Consider the following 15,060-nt stretch of genomic DNA (forward strand, 5'->3'; position numbering starts at 1 on the left):
TGGGTGTCTGTGTGTCGGTGTCAGAGAGTGGGTGTCTGTGTGTCGGTGTCAGAGAGTGGGTGTCTGTGTGTCGGTGTCAGAGAGTGGGTGTCTGTGTGTCGGTGTCAGAGAGTGGGTGTCTGTGTGTCGGTGTCAGACAGTGGGTGTCTGTGTGTCGGTGTCAGAGAGTGGGTGTCTGTGTGTCGGTGTCTGTGTGTCAGTGTCAGAGAGTGGGTGTCTGTGTGTCGGTGTCAGAGAGTGGGTGTCTGTGTGTCGGTGTCAGAGAGTGGGTGTCTGTGTGTCGGTGTCAGTGAGTGGGTGTCTGTGTCTGCTTTACTTCCACTCTCAGGTTTCTCACTCGCCCTTGCCCCCACACACCAACACATACTTTCACCCACTCACACAGTGGGTGTGGACGAGTGAATGAGCAGCCTGAGACTAGGAGTGAGCCTGGCACATACACACTGACCCTCTCACACTCTAATGGTCATTTTTATGAATTACTCTCTTTTTACAATTAATTTATTACTTTGACATTACTTAATTTGAGCTGAGCAAGTTGTTTCTTTTCTTCATTCGACCTTTTTTCATGAAATTCAGTTTAAAGTGTGCCAAACCTTATATTTCTGAAATTTACTCATCGGTCCCTTGAGTGAGAAAAAAATGGAAATGTGGCCCTCCAAGTGAAAAAGTTAGACAAGGCTGGTTTAAACCATGCCATTTTCCAAAAATGAGACAAGAGAAAGCTGCAGACTTGCATTGTTGAAGGATTTCAATATATTAAACTTACATATTGTTAATATAATCACAAATAATGAACTTACCTACAGTGTGATGTACAGAATTCTGTAAGCTTTACTATTTTGTCATCTTCTAAAGCTTTAACAGGCCTCCCTTCTGAAGTTTCTCTTGTGATTGCTGCCTTCTGTTTCACTTCTGCAAGAAAAAAAGTCAGCTGTGCAGTAATATTTCCCAATAAAATTAACGCTTCAAAGCCTTGGCTGTTAAAATCAGCCATTATGGTTTAACAGGCGTATAATTAAGTGGGTATCAAATCTGTCAGTTATCCAGCCAGAACAGGTCATGCTCTAGTGGTACTTAATCCCATGTGTCCCCCACTTCATTATCACAGCAGTTAGTATTTGTTGAACATGTGTTTTAAATGTATGCTTTTTTGCATTACATCTCAGAAGACATGCACACATGATCTTGCAATGATTTTTAAGTCATTGGTTCTCCCATGTTCAAGCGTTTCTCACTCTTCTCTCACTGCCCTAAAGGGCAATTACCTGTTAACACCAATTCAGCGACGTCGATAAGCAGTGATCAACAAGAAAATTGAGAAGTCACCATCGACATAAGAGTATCAGATGACATGAAGATGTCTCAAAGCACTTCGCATTGAAGAGGGAAAGGGCAAGGAAAAATATGGAACGAGCATGTGTATAGGTTTGCATGAACATCAAAATGTTGCAGGGAAATAAATTATTTTTTTGCTGCTGATTTCATCTGTCCTTGACTGTGCAAGGACAAAATTATGAAACTGTGCCTGTGTGTCCTTATTAATAATACCTTAAAATAGTGCAGTTCTATCCAGAACCTCTAAATGTTACAATCCCATTAAAGCTGACACAATTTGGTGAGTAGTTTCCTACATTTGAATTTTGCTAATATTTTTAACCTCTAATTGTATTCTTTAACATAGAATTAAATAGGACGTACAGGACAGAACAGGCCATTTGGCTCAACAGGTCCAAACCTGTGTTTATGCTCCACATGAATTTCCTCCTACCCGACTTCATCTAATCCAATCACCATATTCTATTCCTTTCTCCCTTCTCATGTGTTTCTTTGGCATTTCCTTAAATGCGTCAACACCAGTCATGTCAACTACTCTTTGTGATAGCGAATTCTACCTTCTAACCACTCTGGATATGCAAGTTTTGCCTGCATTCCTTATTGGATTTATTAGTTACCATCTTATATTTCTGGTCCCCAGTATTGGTCTCGCCCACAAGTAGAAACATATTTTCCATGTTTCTTGTGTGGTGTCACTGGGGTGAGTAATCCAGAGGCCCAGGCCAATGCTCTTGGGACATGGGTTCAAATCCCACCAGGGCAATTGATGAAATTTAAATTCAATTAATAAAATTAGAATCTGGAATATAAAACTAATGGTGACCATGAAAGGATCATCAATGTCGTAAAAACCCATCTGGCTCACTAATGACCTTGTAGACTAATGGTTGACAAATGACTCCAGACCCACAGAAATGTGGTTGACTCTTAACTGCCCTCTGAAATGGCCTAGCAAGCTACTCAGTTCAAGGGCTATTCAGGATGGGCAACAAATGCTGGCCTTGCCAATGATGCCTACAAACCATGAATGAATAAGTAAAAAAGTACACTTCTAAGTACTTAACAACTTACTGACTTTGTGAGGGCATCTAATTAAATAAGTCCATGCTAACAGTTCGCAGGTCAAAAGGGATACTATTACACATAGGTACAACAAACCTCCTGAAACTTGTGCATGAAATTATTTGAATATTCTTAAGACATAAAGCCCAGTTCTTCACCCTTCTCTCACTTCATTTCATAAAAAAAAATGGTTACTTGCTGCTTACATAACAATACTCCCAGTTGGAGAACTGGGGGAGATGACAAGAGATTCCTTTAGTTACAGCTCTACACAACATTCATTTGGACTGGCATTACTGAAACCTAAGTAAAAGAAAAAATTATTTAAAAAAAAAAAAATTAAACTGTAACTAAACCGTTGCTTGTTTCAACCCAACTTCAACACAAATTTAAAAACACTGAACCTTCAGTAAATTGCAGCTGGCAGATTTTTGGACCTCAAAGAATATCAAAAACACAGTTCATTAATGATGGTTTTCATTGTGGATATATATTCCATACATACCCCAGTGCTCCTGAATAGCAACAAGATTTGCCAGTAATTTTTGATGATACAGCTTTTCCAGTTGAATAAACTGTATTGCTTTCTCATCTAGGCGCAATGTAAAGGAAAATCACTTAATGCTCAATTATCAAACTAACTGCAAAATGTTGCTAATTCAAATTGTCATGTTAATAGCACAGTATGTACACACAACAAAATCCATCCAGTAGTTGAGAGATTCCAGGATGCTACCTCAACTATTGCATTTTTTTTAAGGATGCCAAAGTAGGATTCCGTAAACAATATTTGTCCTAATGTTTCAGCTAATGTAAAAGTGAAATTAATTCAGTAGCAGTATTGGCAAACAAAATTTAGAGAAATACTTTATGACAATTAACTATAACGTATGGGCCAGTCAAGCGTGTGTGACTCAGGGGCTGTGGGGTTCCAATCGAAGTGCTATTTCTGTTCTCCTTGGTAGTAGAGGTGCTGTCGAACCTCGAGTTATTGCAACACATCCTGTAGGTCATACATATTGCAGTCATTGTGCACTGGCAATGGAATAGATTAATACGTTGTCCAATGGCAGTGCCACCAATTAAAGAACAGGAGGAGGCTCCACAAATATCCCCAGCCTTAATGACAGAGGAGCCCAGCACATCAGCACAAGTGACATAGCTGAAACATTCATAGCCATCTTCAGCCAGAAGTGATGATCCATCTCAGCCTCCTCCTGAGGTTCCCACCATCACAGATGCTAGTCTTCAGCCAATTTGATTCACTCCTTGTGTTAAAGACACAGCTTAACCTATTGGATACAGCAAAGACTAAGGGCCCTGACAACATTACAGCAGTAGTACTGCAGACTCGCTCCAGAGCTAATCATGTCCTGAGCCAGGCTATTCCAGTTCAGCTACAACACTAAAATCTACCCAACAATGTGGAAAATTGCCCAGGTATGTCCTGCCCACAAAAAATAGAGCCAATCCAATCTGAACGAATTGCCGCCCATCAGTCTTGCTCTCAATCATCAGCAAAGTGATGGTAGCTGTCGTCGAACTTGCTCAGCAACAACTTGCTTAATGTCGCTCAGTTCATGCTCCCCCAGGGCCACTTAGCTCCTGACCTCATTGCAGCCCTGATCCAAACATGGACAAAAGAGCAGAACTCCAGAGGTGAGGTGAGTGTGATTGCCCTTGACATCAAGGCAGCATTTGACCAAATGTGGCACCAAGATGCCCTAGCAAAATTGAAGTCAATGGGAATTAGAGAAAACTCTGTATTGGTTGGAGGCATAGTCAGCACAAAAGATGATGGTTGTGGATGTTGGAAACCAAACATCTCAGGCCCAGGACATCTGTGTAGGAGTTTCTCAGGATAGTGTCCCAGGCTCAATCATATTCAGCTGTTTCATCAATGACCTTGCACCCATCATAAAGGTCACAAGTGGGGGTGTTTGATGATGATTGCACAGTACCATTCATAACTCCTCAGATATTGAAACAGTCCTGGGCCACATTTGGCAAGATCTGGACAACATTCAAGCTTGGCCTGATTAGTAACATTCACACTACACAATTGCCAAGTAATACCATCTCTAACAACAAAGAATCTAACCATCCCCCCATGACATTCAATGGCATTACCATCGCAGAATCCCCCACGCTGGACCAGAAAATGAACTGGACCAGCCAAATAAATACTGTGGTTTCAAGGGCAGTAAGAGGCTGGGAATTCTGCGGCAAGTAACTCAACTCCTGGCTCTGCAAAGTCTATCCGCCATCTACCAGGCACAAGTCAGGAATGTAATGGAATACTCTCCAGTTGCCTGGATGAATGCAGTTTCAACAACACTCAAAGTTAGACACCCATCTGGCTCACTGTCCTTTAGAGAAGGAAAGCTGCCATTCTTACCTGGTCTGGCCTACATGTTACTCCAGACCCACAGCAACGTGGTTAACTCTTAAATGCTCACTGAATGATGGCAATTAGGGATGGGCAATAAATGCTGGCCTAGCCAGCGACACCCACATCCCATGAATGAATTTTTAAAAACCACTCCGAACAAAGCAGCCCGCTTGATCAGCACCCTATCCACCACCTTAAACATTCACTGCCTCCATCATAGGCATAGAATGGCAGCAGTGAGTACCATCTATAAGATGCACTTGGCTGAGTGGCAGGAAGCAGAGGATGATGGTCGAGGGGTGTTTTTGTGTCCAGTGGGGTTCCACAGGGATCAGTGCTGGGTCCCTTGCTGTTTGTGGTATATATAAATGATTTAGACTTGAATGTAGGAGGGTTGATCAGTAAGTTCGTGGATGATACAAAAATTGGTGGGGTGGTAAATAGTGAGGAGGATAGCCTTAGGTTACAGGAGAATATAGGCGGGCTGATCAGTGGCAAATGGAATTTAATCTGGATAAGTGTGAGGTGATGCGCTTGGGCAGGACAAACAAGGCATGGGAATACACGAAGAATAGTAGGACCCTGGGAAGTGCCGAGGATCAGAGAGACCTTGGCGTACATGTCCACCGGTCCCTTAAGGTAGCGGGACAGGTAGATAAGGTGGGTAGGGAGGCATATGGGATACTTGCCTTTATTAGCCGAGGCATAGAATAAAAGAACAGGGAGGTTATGCTGGAACTGTATAAAACATTGGTTAGGCCACAGCTAGAGTATTGCGTGCAGTTCTGGAATCCGCATTATAGGAAGGATGTGATTGCACTAGAGAGAGTGCAGAGGAGATTTATCAGGATGTTGCCTGGGCTGGAGAGTTTTAGTTATGAGGAGAGATTGGATAGACTGGGGTTATTTTCCCTGGAGCAGAGGAGATTGAGGGGGGGGACTTAATTGAGGTGTATAAAATTCTGAGGGGTATAGATAGGGTAGACAGGAAGGAACTTTTCCCCTTGGTGGAGGGATCAATAACCAGGGGGCATAGATTTAAGGTATGGGGCAAGAGGTTTAGGGGGGGATGTGAGGAAGAATTTTTTCACCCAGAGGGTGGTGGGAATCTGGAACTCTCTGCCTGAGAGGGTGGTAGAGGCAGAAACCCTCGTAACATTTAAGAAGTATTTGGATGTGCACTTGCGATGCTACGGCATACAAGGCTATGGGCCTAGTGCTGGAAAATGGGATTAGAATAGCTAGGTACTTGTTTGACCGGCACAGACTCGATGGGCTGAAGGGCTGTAGACCTCTATGACTATGACACCGTAGCAACTTGTCAAGCTTCCTTCAACAGCACCTTTAAAACCCACAACCTCTAACACCTAGAAGGACAAGGGCAGCAGATGCATGGACACATCACCACCTGAAAGCTCCCCTCCAAGCCACACACTATCCTAACTTGGAACACTATTATTCCTTCACTGGACTGCTGTGATTCAAAGCGGTGACTCACCATCACCTCCTTGAGGGCAATTAGGGATGGGCAACAAATGCTGACCTTGCCAGTGATGGTAACATCCCAGAAACAAAGAGAAAAGAAAATCAAGTAAACTGCCCTACCCTAGATATTTCTGGGCTTCTTGAGTGCCGTTACAGCTATATATATCCATCACAGTCCTGCTTTGCAGAGGCTGCAACAAGTCAAGAAGTGTGCCACGCAGAGCAGAGTACCTAGCCTTTGCTCTGCTTATAGTCAGAATGTTGATATGGCTGGACCAGTTCAGCTTCAGTGTAGCTTATGATGCTGAAATTGGAAACTCAAAGCAAAGGGAAGATGGTTGGGATTTGTACAAAACTCTACAGGCCTATTTCTTTCAGGTAATGTTGGGTTTCAAAAGGCCAATAGTTTGAGGAGAGGAAAATTAATCTGGGTTCCCATGACTTATCATTATTCAGTGACTCTTATTGAAATTGTACATCTAAGTCACTGAGTGAGGAAAGGATAAAGTTCACTTGTGATGGCCCCCAATGGTGCCCTGCAATATTTCAGATCTAGATTTGCACAAATAGCCATTTGGATCAGGTACCAGAGGACAACTAAAGCCAATGAAATTGTACAAGGAGAGGGGAACTGCTTAAGAATGTAGAAAGATGAAAGGATACATTCTTCTTCTTCAAAATAGATTTCTGCAATCTGTAAATGAGAAAATAATAATCAATGACAGTCAGACTGCCACATCTATTGTACAGTTGTATGATAGAATATAGCAACTGGATTATAAAATGTTACATTGTATGAATTTGTTTTGAAGCCACTTCACAGCACTGTTAAACATTGCAGAGAATTACAAGGATTAAATAGATTGAAGATAAAAACAAAATGCTAAAAGCTACTACGGATGCTGGAAATCCAAAACAAAAACAGAATTACCTGGAAAAACTCAGCAGGTCTGGCAGCATCGGCGGAGAAGAAATCAGTTAACGTTTCGAGCCTTCATGGCCATTCGGCAGAACGCCATGAAGGCTCGAAACGTTAACTGATTTCTTCTCCGCCGATGCTGCCAGACCTGCTGAGTTTTTCCAGGTAATTCTGTTTTTGTTTTAAATAGATTGAAACTGTACTCTTTACAAGAAATGCACATATAAAACAAAAAAAAATCTCAATCTGAGGAGTTTTGGTCTCTTTATTGATTTTTAAAATTATTTGTTATTTAGTCACTTCTTACTCAGTGATTAACTAGTTGGCTGCAATTAACTTAACACATCACAAATTGTCCAGCATACAACTAATTTGATTGAAATGCTATTTGCAGTGCAGCTATCGAGGGATTTCAGACACATATCCTATCATTCATTATCCCTTAACTGAAACGTTTGCCAATTTTACCTTTTTAATATTGAAGCCTTTGCCCAGCTAGTGTTAAGAAAGTAACTTATATTTAATAACTTTGGGATTATTCAAGTACAAAGTTTGTGGGTAGTGTGGGGAATGTACAGAGACTAAAAATAAGCAGACTTCACTCTATTTAGGTAATATAAGCAAAATCTTTTTACCCTGATGCACCCCTTTTATCTAACCTATGTAAATACGTAGGAAGCAGAAAAGACGATTTAACTCATCCTAAAAATGTGCTGAAAATCTGAAATAAAGAACAAAAAACACTAGAAAAACTCAGGACAGGCAGCATCTGTGGAGAGAAACAGAGTTAATGTTTCAGGTCGATGACCTTTCATCAGAACTGAAGATAGAAAGACATGGAAGAGCCTTTAAGCCAGTGTAAGGGGGCGAGGGGGCAAAAAGAACAAAGGAAAAGGTCTGTGATAGGGTGGAGGCCTAAGGGGAGTTTAAATAACAAAAGAATTCATCATGCAACGGCCAAAGAAAGTGGTAATGGATAAAGTAAAGGAACAAAGGTTGTGTCCAAATGAAGCTTGACTTGCTATATAAAAACCATCTGAACACAGCATGAAGGGTTAAAGAAAGAAACAAAATGAAGACTGATCCAGCAAAACAAAAAAAAGAAAAAACACAAAACAAGATGGAGGCAGAGGTTATGATCTAAAGTTGTTGAACTGCCAATGTTGAGTCCAGAAAGCTAGAGAGTGCCGAGCTGAAAGATAAAGTGCTTTCCTCGAGCTTGCATTGAGCTTCACTGGAAAACTGTAGCAGGCCAAGGATAGAAAGGTCAGAGTGGGAGCAAGGTGGAGAATTAAAGCAACCAGAAGCTCGGGGTCATGTTTGCGGACTGAACGGAGGTGTTCTGCAAAGCAGTCACCCAGTCTGCATTTGGTCTCCCCAATGAAGAGCAGACCACATTGTGAGCAACAAACACAATATATGAAATTGAAAGTAGTACAAGTAAATTGCTGTTTCACTTAGATGGAGTATTTGAGTGCAGCTTTGGACAGTGAGAAGGGAGGGGGCCAAGGGGAAGGTTTTGCAGCTCCTACACTTACACAGAAAAGTGCCGCAGGGAAGGGATGGGGTGTTAGGGGTGACTGAGGAGTGGACTAAGGTGTTGTGGCGGGAACAGTGCCTTCAAAATGCTGAAAGGAGGGAGGTGAGATGATGATGTGTTTGGTGGTGGCATCATGCTGGTGCTGGCAGAAATGACAGATGATGATCCATTGACCAGGGAGGCTGGTGGAGTGGAAGTGAGGACAATGGGAACCCTATCATGGTTCCGGCAGGGAGGGGAAGGGGGTGACAGCAGAAGTGTGTGAAATGGACTGGACACATTGGAGGGCCCTCTCAACCACGCTGGGTGGGAATCTTCGGTTGAGGTAAAAAGAAGACACGTCAGAAGAGCTGGTGTGGAAGGTTGCATTGTTGGAACAGATGCGACGGAGAAGAAAAAACCAGGAGAATGGAATCAGTCCTTACAAGAAGCAGGGTGTTAGGAAATGTAGTTGAGGTAGCTGTGGGAATCTGGATTTGTAGTGAACTTTAGTAGGTAGCCTATCTCCAGGAATGGAGGCAGACAAGTTGAGGAAGGCAAGAGTCAGAGATGGACCAGGTGAAGGCGAGGAAAGGGTGGAAAATAGAAGTCAATGAAATTTTCCAGTTCATGGCGAGGGCAGGAGGTGGCACTAATACAGTCTTCAATGCACCGGAAAAAGAGATGAGGAAGTGGGCCTGAGTAGGACTGGAATACTAAATGTTCCACATTTCCCACAAAAAGGCAGGCATAGCTGGGACCCATGTGGGTACCCACAGCAACACCTTTTATTTGGAGGAAGCGAGTGGGGTTGAAGGCAAAGTTGTTCAGAGTGAGAGCAAGCTCAAGCAGGTGAAGGTGGGTGGTGATGGATGGGGATTGGTTGGGCCTCTGTTGAAGGAAGAAGCAGAGAGATCAGAGACCACACTGGTGGGGGATGGAGGTGAAGAGGCATTGGACATCCATAGCGAAGAGGAAGTGGTTAGGGCCAGGAAACTGTTGAAGTGATGTAGCACATCAGGAGGGTCATGGATGCAGGTAAGAAGAGACTGTACAAGGGGAGAAAATATGGAATCGAGATAGGAAGAAATAAGTTCAGTGGGGCAAGAACAGGCTGGAATAAAAAAATGGGTTGACCAGGGCAGCCTTGTTTATGGATCTTGGGAAGGAGGTAGAAGCGGGCTGCTCGGGGTTAGGGAACCAAGGTTCGAGGTAGTGAAGGAAATAGTTCCAGAGGTTATGAGGTCAGTGATGGTCCTGGACACAGCTTGCTGTTAAGTAGTCCAGGGAGAAGTAAGAGGATCTGTCAGAGAGTTGGCGTTCAGCCTCTGCTAGGTAGAGGTCAGTATGTTGGACAACAGCAGCGCCACCCTTGTCAGTGGGTTTGATGATAATGTTAGGCTTGGACTACAGAGAATGGAGTGCAGCTAATTCAAAAAGAGACAGGTTAGAGTGAGCAAAAGGAGCAGAGAAATTGAGACACCCAATGTCACACCAGAAGTTCTCAATGAAAAGATCTAGAGAGGAAAGAAGGCCAGAAGGAGGGGTCCAGGTGGAGGGAGAATGTTGGAGTCAGATGACGGGATCTGTTAAGTCGGGGGAAGACTCCTGGTCAAAGAAGTGGGCACAGAGGTGACAGAAGAAAAACTTAGCATTGTGCTGAGCTCGAAATTAATTGAGGTGAGGACTAAAGGGATGAAGTTGAGGCCTTTGCTAGGGACAGAGCATTCAAAGTCAGAGAGGGGAACATCAGGAGGTATCGTGAATGCAAGGCAAGGGCTGACGCTCATGGAAGAGAGGGGGTTGGAAGGAAGGGAAGGGCACAAAGAATCCAGAAGGTTGTTGGTACCCATAAGTTGGTGAAGCTAGCGATTCTCCAAACCTGAAAGGAAGATAAAGTTTTTTGTTAAAGCGTCAAATGAGGCAAATGATTAAATTAAGCTGTGAACGAGAATAGCTTTAGGGTAGGGTGAGCTAGTGTTGCTTAAGGGAGAGATCGAGTGTGTGCATGTGGCGGCGCATGGCATTGAAAGTGCATCTTAGGATGAGGTGAGAATAATTTGAGGAGTTTTGGATGTCTTGGAGATACTTGATCATAAAAAGGGTGGAATTTAATCTGGAATCCATGAGGAATAAGGTGAAGCCAGAGACAGGTGCTGATGAAAGAAATGTGGCTGCGGAAGTGAGTTTTTTTTCAATACCTGATCAAACACAAGAAGGGAAATAGAAAACAATGAAAATGGACATGGTGGAAGAGCCAAACGGAAATAGCGTCAGAGAGGAGAGCAGAACTGCTTCAAAGGTAGGCATTCCTGGAAGAGAAGTGGTAGTGAATTAAACATTAATACAAAAGCAAAATATTTCAAATTTCCAGCATCTGCCGTAAGAGCAAAAAAACTAGAAAAACTCAGTAGGTCAGACAGCATCTGTAGAGAGAAATAGAGTTAATGTTCCAGGTCAATGAACTTTCATCAGAACTGAAGCTAGAAAAAAATGGAAGAGTTTTTAAGCCAGTGTAAGGGGGAAGGCAGCAGGAAGAACAAAGGAAAAGGTCTGTGATTTGGAGGACGCCAGGGGAGTTTAAATAACAAAAGATTACATGATGCAACAGCCAAAGAAAGAAGTAACGGATATAGTAAAGAAGCGAAGGTTGCGTGAATGAAGCGTGAATTGCTACATTAAAACCACGTAAAAGCAAGATGGGGGTGGGGCGAAAAGTAGAATCTGTTGTACCTGATGAAGATAGTGTGGCAGGCTACTGGAATCATTCAATTCTGTTTCTCTCTGGATGTAGTTGAGCAGAACCTGAAGTCGTCCTTTCCTTTCAACATGCTGACTGTTTACTTTCGACACAGAACTTCTGTCATATACAACAGTGTTCAGTGACTTAGATAAAAATTCTGAAGAATCTTCTGTGGCTTCCTGTGAGGTCCCTGTAAACCCACAAGAAGTCTACTTGACATAAATTATATAATTCAGTAAGTAAAAACACAGAAGCTTTGAACATTCAAAGGAAAAACAGCACCCATTAAAAATTAAACCAAACTGCGTGGTACATGGTATTAGCAGACTCTTCACTTTTGGTACTTTTGGCACTTTTGGCTCAGGTTTTAGTAAACTGTCTTAAAAAAAAAGTTCAAAGATAGAAACTGAGGCTGAATCAAACTAATCACAAACTAGGTGTGTTTGACTCGGAGATGACCTTCCGACCACATATCTGTGCCACTCAGGCTGCCTACTTAAAATCCAAAATCACCCTACTCCAGTCCTGCCTCAGCTCATTTCCTACTGAAAATCTCATTGATGCCTTTGTTACCTCTAGACTTGGCTATTGCAAGACCTGACTGGCCTCACATCCTTCATCTGTATAAAATTAAGCTCATCCAAAACTCTGCTGCCAACATCCTAGCTCAAACTAGTTCTGTTCAAACATCACCCTTGTTCTTACTGACCTACATTGGCTCCAAGTTGAGAAATACCTTGGTTTTAAAATTCTCATCCTTGTTCTCAAATCTCTGCAGGACTTCAATCCTTCATAGCTTTGTAGCATCCTCCAGTCCTACAACCCTTAAAGATATCTGCACTTTTCCAATTCTGGCCACTTGCATACCCCAAATTTTAACCATTTCCCCTTCAGCTGCCAGGGGCCTTAGCTCTGGAATTTCATTCCTAAACCTCCACGTCTAAAATGTTTCTTCATAAAGCCTACCTCCTTGACCTATCTTTTGATCACCTGCCCTAATATCTATAATGTGGCTCACTGTAAAATTTTATTCATTAACATTCCTGTGAAGCACCTTGGAACATTTTATTACATCAAAGGCATTACATAAATGCAAGTTTTTGTTAAAGAGAGATCAACATACACTATCTGTACTTGTCCTCTTTTTCAAACAATCCTTCACCCCACTTGAAGTAATCAGTCTATTGTTTTCTACTCCTTGCTGGGTTATAGTTCCATGTGGCTGGCCCATGGAATTATCTCATCCAAACACCCAAACTTTATCCAGGGGAAAAGGCATTGAGTGTGCATGGGGTATTCAACTACTGAGAACATCATAGCTGAGTGAGATCCTATACTTGGCTCAGGTCCACACTTGATAGAAATCAAGAGCAGGATCTCGAATTCACTCATTCAGAAATATAGAACTCAACAATAACTGAGATCAATCAATATAAAAGCTGCTTGCATTTATATAGCACCTTTACAACCGTTGGGTTTTGCAAAGCACTTCAAAGCAAATTAAGTACTTCTGAAGTGAAGTCATTGCTGTAATGCAACAAATGTGGCAACCAATTTGCAGAGCAATGTGACAATGACCAGGCTTTGATCAAGGGATAAATATTGGCCAGGGCACTGGGATGCTTCTTTGAAATAGTGCCATGGGATCTTTTGTTTCCACCTGAAAGGGCACACGGTCTCGGTTTAACATCTCATCCAAAAGACAACACCTTCAACAGTGCAGAACTTCCTCTGTACTGCACTGGACTATCAGCCTTCATTTTTGTGCTGTGTTCCTGGGGTGGGACTTGAACTCTCAATCTGCTGACTCACAGGTGAAAGTGTGACTGAATGAGCTGTGGCTGGTTGTGGCACAGGTCATGGATTAAATTTAGGATCTTTTGGTTTGAATAATTCAGGTACTCACTGCTTTAAACACCTAGGTCACCAGGCAAGCTTTACTCTCTTTAAAAAAGGTGAAGAACATTAAGTTGCTGCATATAATGATTTGAAATGCTTTTTAATATTGGGAGAGTAAAGCGGTTGTGGAGGTAGGGTTGCTAAGGGGGTGGGGGTGGGGGTGGGTGCGATGAGCAAGAGCTTCACATTGCAGTTTACTGACCCATGTTGGTACAGTGGTTAAGGTTAGACTGCAATTAGAAGATGTATTCCACCGTCCAATCATTTGCCTTGGCTCACTGTATCAGGCTCAAACATGATAAATGTCAACATGACAATAAAAGCTGACAGTTAAAGCTGGAACTGTACCTCCGCAAAAGTTGCCATCTTTGGGAGAGGTGAGAATAGGGAGGAAAAAAATGGCAAGTAAATTTACTACTTAAACACCAACAGACTGAACCATTCTTTTTCAAGGTTGTTACTTGCACGCTTCTCAGTTTCAAGTTCTCATCTTTTTTGCCTTGCTTAGGCAGCAAAAGATCCAAACTGAAAATTTACCGGAAGAGGCGGTTTCCAATTTTCTTTCCATTTCTGAATCCCAATTACTAACTGTTTTTACCCCCAGTGGCAGTTCGGCACTAGGGTTTGTAATGCTGTTCGAAACCTCAGATTCATCATCACAATTGGCTTTCATGCACTTATTTTGTGTAATCTCAAAGCCAGTTTTGTCATGGTTGTCTTCATTGTTATTGATTAAATCTTGCTTGCTCCACTCAAATCCTCCCATTCTATCATGACTGCAGGGTGATAACTGTGCTTCACAAATCCGATTTTCATTCTCATCTGAAATTAACGGGGAGGGATGACTAATTGCATTGGGCTTTTCCACACTCTCGTTACAGCTATTTTTCTCTGTTGTACCAAGTTCAGTCGCAAGTGAGCCTCCTTCATCCATGAGAATCTTCTTCTACAGCCCAGGATGGGACCATCAATTTTCTTCAGTTTTTTTAAAAATACAGTATACCTGGTAAAAATAAAGTTTAAAAAAGCCAATAAAGCAATGGAATTATTAAATTTCAGATCAGTGCCATATTAGAGTTGTAATGACAAAGTATTTTCAAGATATGACTGACATCCAATTATGCAGTTCAGGTAAACTACAGCATTGAAAATGAGATTTACACATCACAAAGAACTGCCTTTTAAAAACTTCACATGGCTCTCATTTAATACTACTATACTAGATCCTCTCACATTATGCCGTCTAAAAGCAGCCTTTTAAACAGCACGATTTTTGTTTCCACATCCAAAAGGACACCAGCAGGATTTTGTAGAAAGTCAGAACAGTTTCATAGAATCTTACAGTATAAAAGTGCCTGTGTTAAAAGAATATAATAATGGATAACGTCATGAAATGTAGGAACAGACTACAAATTCAATTATCACCTGCAACTATTGGCTATAGGAATACACGATGAATGGTTGGACCCTGGGAATACCAAGGATCAGAGGGACCTTGGTGTGCATGTCCACCGATCCCTTAAGGTAGCGGGACAGGTAGATAAGGTGGTTAAGAAGGCATATGGGATACTTGCCTTTATTAGCCGAGGCATAGAATATAAGAGCAGGGAGGTTATGCTGGAACTGTATAAAACGCTGGTTAGGCCACAGCTGGAGTATTGTGTGCAGTTCTGGAATCCGCATTATAGGAAGGATATGATTGC

At 42.2% G+C, this 15,060-nt stretch overlaps 1 protein-coding gene across 5 annotated transcripts in view; it reads right to left on the bottom strand.

Moving 5' to 3' along the window:
* Positions 1-15,060, bottom strand: part of cnsta (consortin, connexin sorting protein a) — a 59,966-nt gene that overhangs the window by 25,444 nt on the left and 19,462 nt on the right. For 2 of the 5 annotated variants that reach the window (XM_078557376.1, XM_078557377.1), the window contains exons 2-6: positions 13,895-14,360; positions 11,449-11,648; positions 6,941-6,971; positions 2,906-2,992; positions 804-915 (exon numbers count right to left, since the gene is read on the bottom strand). In XM_078557376.1, the coding sequence (XP_078413502.1) occupies positions 804-915; positions 2,906-2,992; positions 6,941-6,971; positions 11,449-11,648; positions 13,895-14,291 (827 nt within the window). In that variant the 5' untranslated portion in view covers positions 14,292-14,360. The remainder of the gene's footprint in view (positions 1-803; positions 916-2,905; positions 2,993-6,940; positions 6,972-11,448; positions 11,649-13,894; positions 14,361-15,060) is intronic. The other 3 variants (XM_078557380.1, XM_078557378.1, XM_078557379.1) reach the window with 3 other exon arrangements.

Source organism: Cetorhinus maximus, chromosome 14 (assembly GCF_964194155.1).
Source record: "Cetorhinus maximus chromosome 14, sCetMax3.hap1.1, whole genome shotgun sequence".
Lineage (NCBI taxonomy): Eukaryota > Metazoa > Chordata > Chondrichthyes > Lamniformes > Cetorhinidae > Cetorhinus > Cetorhinus maximus.